The sequence below is a fragment of the Oncorhynchus mykiss genome, chromosome 3 (assembly GCF_013265735.2).
Source record: "Oncorhynchus mykiss isolate Arlee chromosome 3, USDA_OmykA_1.1, whole genome shotgun sequence".
Classification (NCBI taxonomy): domain Eukaryota; kingdom Metazoa; phylum Chordata; class Actinopteri; order Salmoniformes; family Salmonidae; genus Oncorhynchus; species Oncorhynchus mykiss.
In genome coordinates, this window is record NC_048567.1 from 47,992,188 (window position 1) to 48,009,410 (window position 17,223).

At 42.8% G+C, this 17,223-nt stretch overlaps 1 protein-coding gene across 3 annotated transcripts in view; it reads left to right on the forward strand.

Moving 5' to 3' along the window:
• LOC110520067 (sodium-driven chloride bicarbonate exchanger) overlaps positions 1-17,223 on the forward strand; it is a 46,034-nt gene that overhangs the window by 11,136 nt on the left and 17,675 nt on the right. For all 3 annotated transcript variants that reach the window (XR_005047257.1, XM_036974342.1, XM_036974343.1), the window contains 5 exons: positions 11,352-11,433; positions 12,900-13,043; positions 13,464-13,602; positions 14,972-15,132; positions 15,344-15,532. Coding sequence is in view for 2 of the 3 variants with exons in the window: in XM_036974342.1 (XP_036830237.1) it covers positions 11,352-11,433; positions 12,900-13,043; positions 13,464-13,602; positions 14,972-15,132; positions 15,344-15,532 (715 nt within the window). In the remaining variant the exon portion in view is untranslated. The remainder of the gene's footprint in view (positions 1-11,351; positions 11,434-12,899; positions 13,044-13,463; positions 13,603-14,971; positions 15,133-15,343; positions 15,533-17,223) is intronic.

A 17,223-nucleotide genomic window follows, 5' to 3' on the forward strand; every position in this document is an offset into this window, starting at 1 on the left:
TTGGTATCTCAATGCATTCTTAGTCTAAATTACTATACATTTCGCAGTATGTAGACCTCCACAATTAACCTGATACCCCAAATAAACAATGTTGGATAAGCCTAAATCAATTACGGGCACGGTTGACCCCCTACCTCCCTCCCGGGCACTCATCCTTCTGGCATTTCTTCATGTTCTTCTTCAGATTGTGTTTCAGTTCGTCCTTCCAATGCCACATGTTCAAAGTGGATGGCCTTTGATAATGTCTTTCACCTGTGCCACCACTGTCATTATGTCTTGTCCGTTTTCCTACCAGTACACCAACAACATGAGAGAATTTTGGACGGGATCTCTCTCCATGCTCACTCCATGTGGACTCCTGAGAGAAATGGCATGAGAGAAAAGGCAGTTGATATCTTCTACTGGATGCTGTGTACAGGTGGCTGGCTCTGACTCAGGTCTCACGGTAGAAGTGGTGCAGAACAGGCCCGTAGTGAACATCATTTTTTCATTACTTGAGCTGGTAAAGGGGGGTTGAGGTTCACACTGTTCTTGATCAAATTATCCCTTCCATGCATCTAGACACTATCTGTGGTAACCTTCACCAGACCAGGACAAAGAGGACAGACCAGAACAACAGTTTAGTTTAGGGCATTTCTGATTCAGGAAATCCAGACAAATGATTACTGTGTGACAAATTATGACACTACCAATATTCTTAATACAGATTTCTAAAACAAATGTCAAAGAGAATAACAATACACAGTTTAAACAATGTTTCCCCAAATTGGCTTATACTCCGCTATCATCTTGGTGATCTCATTGCAATTTCGCCGGCTCAGGGAATCTCACCAATCTGGTGAGATTTGCTATTGAAGCAAGACAAAAACAAACAAACAACAACAGCAATACACTTCTTCATATAAAACTAGAGGTGTGGAAAAACTAGAGGTGTGGGAAAAACATTTTGGAGTAACTGTCAACCATAACCAAAATATATTTTGTCCTTTTATAGGCAGACTTGTGAAGAAAACAAATTTGCACATTTACCAAATGGCCGCAGGGGACCAGTAATTTAAAAAACAACACTTCCTGTTAAATCAAAAATAAAGAAATTAGAATAAAAAATCTAATTAGAATTACAACTCTTGATAACTCCATTAACCTCTAGTAACTCCCCATCCCGGGTCCGGGAGCGTAATCATCGACTGACACTAATTAGCATAACGCAACGGACATAAATATTCCTAGAAAATATTCCTATTCATGACAATCACAAGTGAAATATATTGAGACACAGCTTAGCCTTTTGTTAATCCCCCTGTCATCTCAGATTTTCAAAATATGCTTTACAGCCAAAGCTAGACAAGCATTTGTGTAAGTTTATCGATAGCCTAGCATAGCATTTTGTCCAGCTAGCAGCAGGTAACTTGGTCACGGAAATCAGAAAAGCAATCAAATTAAATAGTTTACCTTTGATGAGCTTCGGATGTTTTCACTCACAAGACTCCCAGGTAGATAGCCAATGTTCCTTTTTTCCAAAAAATATTATATTTGTAGGCGAAATAGCTCCGTTTGTTCTTCACGTTTGGCTGAGAAATCGCCCGGAAATTGCAGTCACGAAAACGCCGAAAAATATTCCAAATTAGCTCCATAATATCGACAGAAACATGGCAAACGTTGTTTATAATCAATCCTCAAGGTGTTTTTCAAATATCTATACGATAATATATCCACCGGGACAATTGTTTTTTCAGTAGGACCGATTGGAATAATGACTACCTCTGTATTTTATGCGAGAATCACTCTGAGAGCCATCAGGTGACCACTTGCGCAATGTAGCCGCTTACGGGTATTCTTCAACATAAATGCGTAAAACTACGTCACAATGCTGTAGACACCTTGGGGAATACGGAGAAAAAGTAATCTGGTTGATAGCCCATTCACTGCTCAATAGGGACGCATTGGAATGCAGAGCTTTCAAAAGATGAGTCACTTCCGGATTTTTCTCAGGCTTTCGCCTGCAATATTAGTTCTGTTATACTCACAGACAATATTTTTTACAGTTTTGGAAACTTTAGAGTGTTTTCTATCCTAAGCATATTCTAGCATCTTAATATCCCGTTTACTACGGGAACATTATTTTTCCAAAAATGAAAATACTGCCCCCTAGTCACAAAAGGTTAAGGAAATAATTATGTCCCATGAGGTAATGGTAAAATAGACTAGAGACAGGTGTCCCTCATTCAGGGGCAGCGCTCTCTCTCTCTTCTTCGTGTTCTGAATCACACATAGGACTATTGCTAGATTATAAACTTCTTCCTAAATATAGTGTTTACATAGCCCATTTTAAACTCACCCAATGTCTTTAGTCTTTCTAGTTAGGGTGATTAGGTCTCACCAGGAAGTCAGAACAGAGGTCAGAGGTCAGTCAGCCCTATTAAGTATTTCCTTTCCCTGTACTTCCGAAACCATTTAAAACCATTTCAAATAGTTCTATCATTCTGCGTACCCAGTTTACAACCAAGTTAAAAAGACCCCACACAATAAATCAAACGCGGTATTAACACCAATAACAAATATTCATAACCGGTGGGTTGTGTGCCCATGTGTGCTGGTGTGTTTTTTAAAATGTAGGGCAAAAGCAAACAAACCAATGGTCAGGCCTTACTTATTTGGGAGCTCCCTCTACGGCCGGATCAGGTATGTTTATACTTTATAAAACTGCAGAATTTCACTAACTGTTCTCCCAATTGGGAAACATTTCAAAGAGAGAGATAGGGACGGCTGTCCCCATCCTCTCCGAAAATAGAAAATAAACATTTCATTAGTTTTCACTTTGCTAAATCTTAAACCATTTTACTTTCCAATTAATCTATATCTCTGTTTCCTTTAACTCAGAAGCCCTCTCAATCACCATCACCCAGTACATTTCTCTTCCACTTTAACACTTACTATACTCTTTCTCTTTCTGTCTAACGTTACTTTACCAGGTGAATGAAAGGTTTAACATTTTAGACAAAACAAAACTTTCTGTTCACAGGTAGGCCAATGCCCCCCCCCCACTCATTAATCGTTTTTGTATAAAATGTAAAAGGTACTTTTAGGTTTGGCAACCCCGATGCTGGTGCCTGACACAATTGCTTCTTTAGCTTGACAAACGCTTCCTCACACTATTAACTCCACTCTATTTTTTTGTGACCCCTCCTCCCTTTCGTCAATCCTATAAAGCTATTTCAGAATAAGACGGAATAAAGTATCTCACGAGATTGAAAAACCTCTAGGGTTTTCCTGAGTCTGGGAGGTAGAGGTCGACCGATTATGATTTTTCAATGCCGAGACCGATTATTGGAGGACCAGAAAAAGCCAGACTATTTTTATATATATTTGTAATAATGACAATTACAACAATACTGAATGAACAATGAACAATGAACACTTTTATTTGATCTTAATATAAACATAAATAAAATACATTTTGTCTCAAATAAATAATGAAACATGTTCAATTTGGTTTAAATAATGCAAAAACACAGTGTTGGAGAAGAAAGTAAAAGTGTAATATGTGCCATGTAAAAAAGCTAACGTTTAAGTTCCTTGCTCAGAACATGAGAACATATGAAAGCTGGTGGTTCCTTTTAACATGAGTATTCAATATTCCCAGTTAATAAGTTTTAGGTTGTAGTTATTATAGGAATTATGACACGTCAACTATTTCTCTCTATACCACATTTGTATTTCATATACCTTTGACTATTGGATGTTCTTATAGGCACTATTGTCACGACTTCTGCCGAAGTCGTTGCCTCTCCTTGTTCGGGCGGTGCTCGGCGGTCGACGTCACCGGTCTTCTCGCCATCATTGATCCATTTTTCATTTTCCATTGGTTTTGTCTTGTCTTCCCACACACCTGTTTTCAATCCCACTCATTACCTGTTGTGTATTTAACCCTCTGTTTCCCCTCATGTCTTTGTCAGAGATGGTTTTATTGTCAGTGTACTTTGATGTTGTATAGGTGCGCGTCGGGTCCTCGTACCTATGTTTGTTTATGTCTGTACATTTTATTGTTATGGAGCATGTTACGTGGTCAATTATTAAAAGGCTCCATTTTCACTCCATTTTGACTCCTGCACCTGACTTCCCTGCCACCTATACACACGACGCAGACAACTATAGTATTGCCAGGCTAATCTCTGGAGTTGATAGGTTTGAAGTCAATAGCGCTGTGCTTCAAGCATTGCTTAGCGCTGCTGGCAAATGCAGTAAAGTGCTGTTTGAATCAATGCTTACGGGCCTGCTGCTGACTACCACCGCTCAGTCAGACTGCTCTATCAAATATCAAATCATAGACTTAATTATAATATAATAAACACACCGAAATACGAGCCTTGGCCATTAACATGGTCAAACCTGGAAACTATAATTTCGAAAACAAAACGTGTATTCTTTCAGTGAAATACGGAACCGTTCCGTATTTTATCGAATGGGTGGCATCCCTAAGTCTAAATATTGCTGTTACATTACACAACCTTCACCCAATATCGGCTCCACTTCCGTCGCCATGTAACATTATCCAGGTATTGTTACTGGTCCTATGGTCAGAGACTTGGATAGTAGTCCTGTTGCTTTCGATTCTGCCCATTTCCCCACTAAATATAAGAAGACAGCTTTTTGGGTCACATGGACAGGGTGAGATTGGAATGATACTATTAATGTCAAGAGAAGCAGGAGCTGGATTATGTTTTATACAGATTAAAAGTCATTTATTTTTATGCCATAAAATGCTTTTCTTTTGAAAGACGTGCTCTCATGTCTGTGAGCCTGTGTGTGTGTGTGTGTGTGTGTCTGTGTCTGTGTCTGTGTCTGTGTCTGTGTGTCTGTGGGAGAGGTGACTCAAATGTAGAGCATATGGCACAACAAACTACCGGATCCTTCAAACGTATGCAGGCCTATCCAATGTTACAGTATGTTGCTGACAGTCAATACTGATAAACCAATCAAAGTGTAGACCCGTCGAGCAAGACGGACAAAAACACAGCATCCAATGGCACTTTGTAGGGGGCAGTATCATTGAAGTGCTGCAATTACTAGTCTTCCCACAGTTCACTCGCTCCACCTGCTAGCTGTTTGAAGAAATATATCTTCATATGTCCTCTCTCTCTCTTTCTCTCTCTCTCTCTCTCTCTCTCGCTCAGCTGTCTCAGCTGTCTCTTCAAAGGTGCCCTTGAGGCCGACAGACAGGCAGTGTATGTATCTCTTGCGGACGTCACTGAGTGGGCTGGTGACGTGCACGCTCCTGCCTCTTCCTGCAGTACCAACCTCCCCCATTTCCTAGGAGTTCTGGTCATATGTCCTCCAAGCTGCCACATGCACACATTAGCAATTGCACTTAGTAGCGTAGTAAGTGACTGGAAGGCACTAAATAAGGCTTGTTAAAACGTAGAGCTGTGAACTACTGTGAAGGCTTGAGCAAAGCTCTGATGATTTAGTGGCCTTGTCAGGCCAGCTGTGTGTCTGGGGATACAGCAGGTCGTGATAGAGCAACAGTACTAGCAGAAGTACTTGCATTTAGATTAGAGGTCGACCGATTATGATTTTTCAGCGCCGGTACCGATTATTGGAGGACGAAAAAAGCCGATACCGATTAATCGGCCGATTTTTTAAAATGTATTTGTAATAATAATAATTACAACAATACTGATTGAACACTTATTTTAACTTAATATAATACATCAATGAAATCAATTTAGCCTCAAATAAATAATGAAACATGTTCAATTTGGTTTAAATAATGCAAAAACAAAGTTTTGGAGAAGAAAGTAAAAGTGCAATATGTTCCTAGCTCAGAATATGAGAACATATGAAAGCAGGTGGTTCCTTTTAACATGAGTCTTCAATATTCCCAGGTAAGAAGTTTTAGGTTGTAGTTATTATAGAAATTATAGGACTATTTCCCTCTATACCATTTGTATTTCATTATCCTTTGACTATTGGATGTTCTTATAGGCACTTTAGTATTGCCAGTGTAACCGTTTAGCTTCCGTCCCTCTCCTCGCCCCTACCTGGGCTCGAACCAGCAACACAACGACAACAGCCACCCTCGAAGCAGCGTTACTCATGAAGAGCAAGGGGAACAACCACAGGCTCAATGCTATTAGCGCGCGCTAACTATCTAGCCATTTCACTTCGGTTACACCAGCCTCATCTTGGGATTTATCCGGAGGCTGCATTCATTGTAGCTGGGGATTTTAACAAGGCTAATCTGAAAACAAGACTCCCCAAATTTTATCAGCATATCGATTGCGCAACCAGGGGAGGAAAGACCTTGGACCATTGTTACTCTAACTTCCGCGACGCATATAAGGCCCTGCCCCGCCCCCCTTTCGGAAAAGCTGACCACGACTCTTTTGTTGATCCCTGCCTACAGACAGAAACTAAAACAAGAGGCTCCCACGCTGAGGTCTGTCCAACGCTGGTCCGACCAAGCTGACTCCACACTCCAAGACTGCTTCCATCACGTGGACTGGGAGATGTTTCGTATTGCGTCAGATAACAACATTGACGAATACGCTGATACGGTGTGCGAGTTCATTAGAACGTGCGTTGAAGATGTCGTTCCCATAGCAACGATTAAAACATTCCCTAACCAGAAACCGTGGATTGATGGCAGCATTCGTGTGAAACTGAAAGCGCGAACCACTGCTTTTAATCAGGGCAAGGTGTCTGGTAACATGACCGAATACAAACAGTGCAGCTATTCCCTCCGCAAGGCTATCAAACAAGCTAAGCGCCAGTACAGAGACAAAGTAGAATCTCAATTCAACGGCTCAGACACAAGAGGCATGTGGCAGGGTCTACAGTCAATCACGGACTACAGGAAGAAATCCAGCCCAGTCACGGACCAGGATGTCTTGCTCCCAGGCAGACTAAATAACTTTTTTGCCCGCTTTGAGGACAATACAGTGCCAATGACACGGCCTGCAACGAAAACATGCGGTCTCTCCTTCACTGCAGCCGAGGTGAGTAAGACATTTAAACGTGTTAACCCTCGCAAGGCTGCAGGCCCAGATGGCATCCCCAGCCGCGCCCTCAGAGCATGCGCAGACCAGCTGGCCGGTGTGTTTACGGACATATTCAATCAATCCCTATACCAGTCTGCTGTTCCCACATGCTTCAAGAGGGCCACCATTGTTCCTGTTCCCAAGAAAGCTAAGGTAACTGAGCTAAATGACTACCGCCCCGTAGCACTCACATCCGTCATCATGAAGTGCTTTGAGAGACTAGTCAAGGACCATATCACCTCCACCCTACCTGACACCCTAGACCCACTCCAATTTGCTTACCGCCCAAATAGGTCCACAGACGATGCAATCTCAACCACACTGCACACTGCCCTAACCCATCTGGACAAGAGGAATACCTATGTGAGAATGCTGTTCATCGACTACAGCTCGGCATTCAACACCATAGTACCCTCCAAGCTCGTCATCAAGCTCGAGACCCTGGGTCTCGACCCCGCCCTGTGCAACTGGGTACTGGACTTCCTGACGGGCCGCCCCCAGGTGGTGAGGGTAGGCAACAACATCTCCTCCCCGCTGATCCTCAACACTGGGGCCCCACAAGGGTGCGTTCTGAGCCCTCTCCTGTACTCCCTGTTCACCCACGACTGCGTGGCCACGCACGCCTCCAACTCAATCATCAAGTTTGCGGACGACACAACAGTGGTAGGCTTGATTACCAACAACGATGAGACGGCCTACAGGGAGGAGGTGAGGGCCCTCGGAGTGTGGTGTCAGGAAAACAACCTCACACTCAACGTCAACAAAACTAAGGAGATGATTGTGGACTTCAGGAAACAGCAGAGGGAACACCCCCCTATCCACATCGATGGAACAGTAGTGGAGAGGGTAGCAAGTTTTAAGTTCCTCGGCATACACATCACAGACAAACTGAATTGGTCCACTCACACAGACAGTATCGTGAAGAAGGCGCAGCAGCGCCTCTTCAACCTCAGGAGGCTGAAGAAATTCGGCTTGTCACCAAAAGCACTCACAAACTTCTACAGATGCACAATCGAGAGCATCCTGGCGGGCTGTATCACCGCCTGGTATGGCAACTGCACCGCCCTCAACCGTAAGGCTCTCCAGAGGGTAGTGAGGTCTGCACAACGCATCACCGGGGGCAAACTACCTGCCCTCCAGGACACCTACACCACCCGATGTCACAGGAAGGCCATAAAGATCATCAAGGACATCAACCACCCGAGCCACTGCCTGTTCACCCCGCTATCATCCAGAAGGCGAGGTCAGTACAGGTGCATCAAAGCTGGGACCGAGAGACTGAAAAACAGCTTCTATCTCAAGGCCATCAGACTGTTAAACAGCCACCACTAACACTGAGTGGCTGCTGCCAACACACTGACACTGACTCAACTCCAGCCACTTTAATAATGGGAATTGATGGGAAATGATGTAAATATATCACTAGCCACTTTAAACAATGCTACCTTATATAAATGTTACTTACCCTACATTATTCATCTCATATGCATACGTATATACTGTACTCTATATCATCGACGGTATCCTTATGTAATACATGTATCACTAGCCACTTTATACTATACTATGCCACTTTGTTTACATACTCATCTCATTTGTACATACTGTACCCGATACCATCTACTGTATCTTGCCTATGCTGCTCTGTACCATCACTCATTCATATATCCTTATGTACATATTCTTTATCCCCTTACACTGTGTACAAGACAGTAGTTTTGGAATTGTTAGTTAGATTACTTGTTATTACTGCATTGTCGGAACTAGAAGCACAAGCATTTCGCTACACTCGCATTAACATCTGCTAACCATGTGTATGTGACAAATAAAATTTGATTTGATTTGATTTGATTTGGGAGTTGATAGGCTTGAAGTCATAAACAGCGCAATGCTTGATGCACAATGAAGAGCTGCTGGCAAAACGCACGAAAGTGCTGTTTGAATGAATGTTTAGGCGCCTGCTTCTGCCTACCACCGCTCAGTCAGATACTTAGATACTTGTATGCTTGTATGCTCAGTCAGATTACAGTATATGCAACGCAGGACACGCTAGATAATATCTAGTAATATCATCAACCATGTGTAGTTAACTAGTGATTATGATTGATTGATTTTATAAGATAGGTTTAATGCTAGCTAGCAACTTACCTTGGCTTACTGCATTCGCGTAACAGGCAGTCTCCTTGCGGAGTGCACAAGGACTAGTTAACTGTAAGGTTGCAAGATTTGATCCCTCGAGATGACAAGGTGAAAATCTGTCGTTCTGCACTGAACGAGGCAGTTAACCCACCGTTCCTAGGCCGTCATTGAAAATAAGAATGTGTTCTTAACTGACTTGCCTAGTTAAATAAAGATTAAATAAAGGTGTAAAAAAAAGATCTATATATTTTTTTGGCAAAATCGGTGCCAAAAATACCGATTTCCGATTGTTATGAAAACTTGAAACGGCCCTAATTAATCGGCCATTCCGATTAATCGGTCGACCTCTAATTTAGATGGAACACTATAGGGTTTGTGTTCCACTCAAGCAGGGGTGAGACAGCTTGAAGTTGTTGGGTTGTTGGATTTCCTGGCCATCTCGGCTATTCATAGGTTCTTATGGTTTGCTAGTAGCAACATAACATTTGGACTACAACAGCCATCCTGAGACCATAACCCAAGTCATAACAATGACAAAGCATAAGTGACTTATTTATTGCTGTTGCAGCTGCTCACAGCCTTGTGATTTATTTTCACTGTCATGTTTGGGAGTGGAAGATTTGTCAATGTGAGTCTGTAATAGACATTAATAATACATCACATCTGGACAAAGTCTGTTCAGGATGAAGACTGCTCAGTTGGAGATTGTAATTCCTAGGGTTTTGAAGGAGAAATCTTTTGAAATTCGATTTGTGAACACCTTGTCATGTCGTGACACCCAGTACCCAAAACGACAACAGCACGCTCTCTCTCTCTCTCTCTCTCTCTCTCTCTCTCTCTCTCTCTCTCTCTCTCTCCCTCTCTCTCTCTCTCTCTCTCTCTCTCTCTCTTTTTCCTCCGTCTATTATTTTGGCTAGCAGAGGCATCTTGCCGTGCAGGATTGTGTGTGAGGTGCCAAATGTGTTAAAATTGTGTTTAGTAACTGCATCACAGTTAATTCACAATGGGACTGAGTGGTTATTCTCTCTGTTGGTAAGTGTTTTTAGAAGAGGCTCTCTCAGACTGGGGCTTTGCTAAACCTAAACCTTTGCTAAACAGATCCTTACTATCCAGCTGTCTTTAATGAAGTATTCTGAGGTTAACCTCCTTCTTACAAATGTCTTATATACTGTAGCCCCTCTGTTATGTTGCCCTGTTTTAACCTTCTCTTGGCCCAATACTTGGGCAGCATACGTACTAGTTCATGTTTCTTGTTACTCTGGAAGTACGTCATCAACATTTGACGGTTTATGAATACACCAGTCGTGGTCATGTAATAAACTCTTGAGTGCTTTATTGTTTACTTTCTAGTAGATATTGAGTTGGCCACATTGAAATGCCTAGGTGACCTGGCTACTATGTGCCTGATGCAGCACCGAGACAACGAGCGCGGTGCGCCGTTCTGATGAACCGCATTGTGATCAGTCTGATTCACTGCGCCTCAAAGCAACCGTGCCTAACGAGACTCCTGGGTATTATGGATGGAGTCTGTTTTAAAGAAAATATATTCTCCTGGGGAAGATAATGACTATGTAATCACTATATGGATTCAACATTGCAATTGTTCCCATTATGGAACAAAATTGCCGTAAAGCAATGCACACATTCACTACTACACCACTTTAGGTTTCAGTTGTTGATTGGCTGCTTGGCTGGTTTAGAGGCCTGTCCAACAATGTGTTTGGCGATTATGACTACAGTATTTTCTCGATTAGTTGAGCAGACTTGCTATTAGTTGCCATGGAAACTGCCTTATTAAAGTGGTTAGTGTGTTTATTCACTGAGCTCAGTGAGGAAGCACACAGAAGAGATTGTTTGTCTCAATGGGTTTCTTCCTGGTTACGTAAAGGTTAAATAATAAAAACAAATTTTAAAAAAGGTCAACCGCTATTAAAATGCTCTCTGCTGTAAATATCAACACAAGGACATGCTATCTTAATACCATGGTTTAGACTAGAGATATACCTTTGATAAGATTTGTTAAGTGATATTCAGTAGCCTAAAGTCACATTTTACAAAACGTTAGAATAATGACGCGTGAAGAATAGAAAAGTAACAAAGACAGACCATTTCTGACCATTTCAATCATCCTCTAACAACAGATACTGACAGAACTCTGTCTGTCCTTCACAGAGAAATGATGAAGAGGCTGTGGTGGACAGAGGTGGAACCCGGTCCATGCTGAAAACCAACTTTGAAAAGGAGGAACTCGAAGGTACACCAACTTTATGAAGTACAATGCCTTGAGGCCTAAATTCAGTTTGAGGAAGGAAGACTCGAAGGCCACCTACATGGCATCCAGAGAATAGGTTGTTTTCTAGACTGAGGCATCTCCTGCTGAGACAGAGGCTGTCCTAATATGGACTCCGTACCCATGAGACTACAGAGGGTGGCAACGAAAGAGCTGCTTGAGCACACAAAAGCACAGAGCTCCAGTAACAGTATCAAGAGTCTGCAGAACCATTTATGCTGAGCTTTCAAGGACGTTACTTACAATTAATTTCATCTACATTTCCAGCCATGCATTCATCATAGCACTGAAGGCAGTGATTAGTCCTGATACCCTAGTGTTTGTGGCTGGGATAACTGGGATTGGTTTGTACAGCAGAGGCTGCTAGCTGCCTGACCGTAGCCCCAGGCCTGAAGGAGCACTCACAAAGCTGTGTTTCTCTCTGAGGAGAGAGCAGGCTGGAGTCAGGGTGGATTACCCTCACACTGTCACAGCACCACATCTATTCAGCCTCACTGATATCAGCAGGGTGACGGTCCACCCCTTCTGCCTGCTCGTCCTCCCCAATCTGCAGCTCTGGTTGTGTACACTATACGGTTTGTTTTGAGTTTCTAGATGAGACCAGTGTGAATGACTCATCAATTACAGAATATTAGACATATTTATATAACTACTTATACAATATTCATGCACACACGGTCAAATATTTACCATTTATAGATGGTAAAATATACTTTGCAATTGGTGTACATCACTCAATAGTTTGCTTTCCCTGTATTACTTTGACAACTGTGCCATTTATGTAACTCAGTTCAACAGTAATATGACATCGAATATAAATAAGTATCAAAACGGTTTGATATCAAATATTAGCTTACATGTCAAATCTGTTCACTATTTTTAGGTGAGTTTTTATTAAATGATTTATTCATCCAACCAGATGCTGCTCTAAGGGGGTTTTAAGGGAACCCAATCCGGTATGTTACTTCTGTGGCAGATGTGGAAGCTAAGAACCTTCCCAGAGATGTATTTTTAGACTTAGACTGATACAAAGTAATGATATCAGTTAAAAAGGTTGCATACATGCCAGTTCTTTAATGTCAAATAGATGTGTGGTAGGTATTGCTCAATGAAATACCAGTGACATGACCTTAGAAGCATGAATCCAGATTATTAGAAAACACAGTATATTCATTCAATTTGGTAATGCTTTATTTTTTATTGTTACAGCCCTGTGTAAGCTGGTATTTACTCGGTATGTACTGTATTGAGTAACAAACTCAATTGTGGGCATATTGCTGTTGGAAGTTGACCGATATATACAAACAGAAGGAGCAGGCTGAGTCAGTAACTTCTCTGAATGTAATCATGTATCTTCTTGTGTACTTCTTACCTTATCCTCCATTATTTTGTCTAAATATTATTTCTCTCTCTGTGATGGCTGCCTCCAGGTCACAGGACACTCTACATCGGGGTACATGTCCCCCTGGGAAGGAAGAGCCATCGGAGGCATCGGCATCATGGACATAGACACAGGAAGAGGAGCAGGGAGCGGGACTCTGGAGTGGAGGATGGAAGAGAGTCTCCCACATACAGTGAGTCTTGCCACTCTAGCTGGCTGGCACATTTCAAAGCAGCAGTCAAAGTACCTTGGGGTAGAATAATGCAATTTTCCTCCTCATCATCTGTTCTTACAGTATATCATATTTCTATCATCATATAAGTGATAGGATTCTGTAATCACATGTTAGGGCACATATGGCTGCATAATGCATTTCAAAAGAGGGGATTCTGTCTACACATCGCAAGAAATATATACATTTGAATTCAAAACTCAACGTATACTCATCAAATATACTCATCAAATATACCCATGAAAATAGTAGCTATGTTTATTTTTACAAAAGTGAAAAAGTGCAAATGTGCAAAGTTCCCTCCTGCAGAGGTCCGTAGTCAGGGGGTGTGTATGTCAGACAGTACTGTAAGTGATGACCTTACTGGACTCTGTGCTTCAGACACGCCATCCCAGAGAGTGCAGTTCCTCCTGGGCACAGAGGATGACGACGAGGAGCACATCCCCCATGACCTCTTCACTGAGCTGGACGAGATCTGCCTGAAAGACGGAGAGGAAGCAGAGTGGAGGGAAACCGCCAGGTAGGGAGTCACATGACACGCCCCTGGCCCATCAGCCAATCACGGACAAGTCCATGTTATTACTGAACGCTTTTAGTCAACTCCAACGTAATCCATAGGTTGTTTTTTAACCTGTTGCTTTTTAATCATGCTAAGTGATGAAATTGTTAAATATATATAATATGATTTATGATCTATAATTTATTCCTTATTGCAATATCTTAATGTCAGAAACATTAAACAACTGTTACCTGAAAGAGTTAACGTTACATAAAGAGAGATTGTTGTGTAACCTTGGAGATGGGCTATATAAAGCTCTAATTATCAGACTGCTGTATGAGCAATGCATGGGAGCCCAGCTCTAAAGGAAATGCTTGTTTACTTGTAGTACACAAGCATAATGTCTGGACCGGAGAAATATCCTGTTGTGCAGTGCTATCTGTGCTACAGTGCATCTAGACACAAATGTCACGTCACATATTGACTGACAGAGCTTTACTTGCCATAGCTTGTCAGTTAGTCAGTCAGTTGGTCACTCAGTTAGTCTGTCCCTGCCACGTCTGTCTGTCTGCCACGGTGTACGGTGTTCAGTTGTCCTGTGAATAAAAAAAGGTTTATGCAGACACAGAGTGACACTTATTCTGTATTGTCTTGGGAAAGTCACCTGTTGAAGTGTCCAATGGTTAAAAAAAAAATATTTTTTTGGATGACCAAGTCCCTCAGTCGAGCACCTGATTCCCTTTTTTGTTCAAGCTGGGCTGAAATGCATTTGGGTAGGCTTTTGGATAATGTCTGCTGTGTCCTTGGTGTCCCCATCAGTGTAAGCTGAGATCTATCAGCACATGGCTTCCAGATGGCTAGACAGCTGGCTGTCATCTATCCCCTGGTCCCTTGGCTCAGTGTTACTGGTCTGCACTCTTAGAAAAAAGGGTTCCAAAAGGGTTCTTCAGCTGTCCCCATAGGATAACCCTTTTTGGTTCCAGGTAGAACCCTTTTGGTTTCCATTTAGAACCCTCTGTCGAAAGGGTTCTCTCTGGAACCAAAAATTGTTCTTCAAAGGCTTCTCCTATGGGGACAGCCAAAGAACCCTTTTGCAAAGGATCTCAGGTATTTAGCAAAGGAAATTGGGTGCAGGTGCGCTCAGATCATAGAGATGTATAGAGATCTCTAGTGCACAAAAGCCTGTATAACACGGGAGGCGCCATTTGAGGACTGAAATGTAGCGATCACTACACATCTCTATGCCTCCTGCAATTTTAGAGACGGTTAACAAAAAAGTGCCATTAGAGAAACAGTTAGCCAAAAAGTGTGAGAAAAAACAAGAGCCCTTTTCTACAGTTCTAGACCACACGTTATTTTCTAAGAGTGTGGGCACTTGTGCCTTATGCAGGTGGCTGAAGTTTGAGGAGGATGTGGAGGATGGAGGGGAGCGCTGGAGTAAGCCCTACGTGGCCACGCTGTCCCTGCACAGCCTGTTCGAGCTGCGCAGCTGCATCCTCAATGGCGTCGTGCTGCTCGACATGAGGGCCAACTCCGTGGAGGAGGTAGCAGGTACGGTAGAGCACAGAGTGGCATCTGGAATTACCCCGTACACCTTTGACGTATTCCTTAGTGCATACCGTAGCAAAAGGATTTGCGTGAAACAAAAATCAGCATTTCTTATTGGACAGTTGCAGCTAGGTCCCTGAACATTGCAATCGGAATGTAATGGACGGTTTCCTAGTTGCTGTTGAGCTGTTGACTGTGTGGTCCTGTTTGTCAGACATGGTGTTGGACCAGCAGGAGACCACAGGTCCACTGGGGGACGAGGTGAGGAGGAAGGTGAGAGAGACCCTCCTCAAAACGCACCATCACCAGAACCAGAAGAAGTTGGCCAATCGCATCCCCATTGTCCGCTCCTTCGCTGACATTGGCAAGAAGCAGTCCGAGCCCCACTCCATGGACAAGAACGGTCAGTAACAGGCATCCCTCTGCTTAGGGTTGGAGAATTCCTCTAACCTTCCCAAAATTCCCAGGTTTTCTAGAAATCTTTTTTGGAAGATTCCTGGCATCAGGAGGGAATAAGCAGGGAATCCGTGAATCCTCCAACCAGGATTTCTGGAAAACCTGGGGATTCTGGGAAAGTTACCCAGAATTCAGCAACCCTACTGCTGCTACATTAATGGTTCAAGATGACTGCACATTCTTCAGTTCTCCTCACTTTGTACTGCTGGTCATAGAAACATTGAAACTGGAAGTAATCTTGTTGTAAGTAGTCCTCTCAGTCATCCCATGTGGATGCTTTTCTCATTCTACATTACATTGTCCATGTATGACCTTCTTTTCAGTGTCTCAGTGTGACTCTCTTTTCTTGTTTCCTTGTGTGCGTGTGTGTGCGTGTGCGTTTGTTTGTGTGTATACGTGGGTGGATGTGTGTGTGTGTGTGTCTGGCAGGCGGTCCATCACTCTGTTCCACCTTTAAGTCCTCCTTCTGGGGCTTGTTTATGGCAGCGGGGTCTAGGAGTGACAGGCAGGTCACACCCTGCACCCCATGGCCGCTCTGTTGTCCCCAGTGTGTCTCCTCCTCCATCTCCTCTCCACTCCCGACCTCATCCACCACCCGCCCCCCTCCAGCCACTCAAAAACCAGGCCCCAAACCACAGAAACAGGGTCCCAGAACCCAGACTGATATCCAGCCCGTGGACAAAGAGGATGACCCGGACCCAGGCAACTCTTAAACCTTGACAGAACCTTTCTCTCCTGCTAGCACTTCCTAAAACATAACTTGTAAAGGTGGTAATCTCAAAGTTGTTTTCGTCAGTAATAGTTAGAGGTTGTGTTTTCTGTACTTCAGATACTTTAATGAAGTCAGTAGTAGTCCATCAGGTGAGAAAGTGTATAGTATATAGTGTATAGTATATATACAATAACTCATATCAGAGCCTAACAAGTGTACATTGTATTTTATCGAGCACAATGAGAAATCGGTGGAAGAGTCTAGATGTAGCTATCAACGGTGATAAAGTTGAAGGAGCTGCTTGAAAGAGTTGCTAAACGTATCATTGACATTAACATTGACTATATATTCATTTGAGATTATGTTAAAGTATGGCGACAGGGTGTAGGCCTAACAAGTGTAGAAGATGTTAACAGGACAATATTCAGAAGAGAAAAGGCCCTGAGCAGCAGTGTTCACTGCTAATAGGGTTGTGGGTTCGTTTCCCACGGGGGACCCGTACGGAGAAAAAAAGCGCAAAAATGTGTGCGCTCATTACCGTAAGTCGCTCTGGAAAAGAGCGTCTGCTAAATGACTGAAATGTCAATGTGAAATAACAAGGAACCTGTACGTCCACTTGCGAATGATACCTCATTGAGAATGTCCATCACCTTTTACAGGAATTATGTTTCGGAAGCAAGTTTTGCCAGTGTTCCACATGCCAATTTTTGAAACATGAAGAACACCCAAAACCCTTTAAGCTAATCATTCTTTGCGGTAATTTTAATTCAGAGTGGTTTGTCACAGGCACATTCATTCTAGTAGAGTTATGCAAAAGCTCAATGAAAGAGCGGCAACAGTGCGTGCGTGACCAATAAACAAAACCAGTGCCATGTTAGTGACGCCACCCTCATGCTCATTGCAAGTACTAACATTTAAATCTAAAG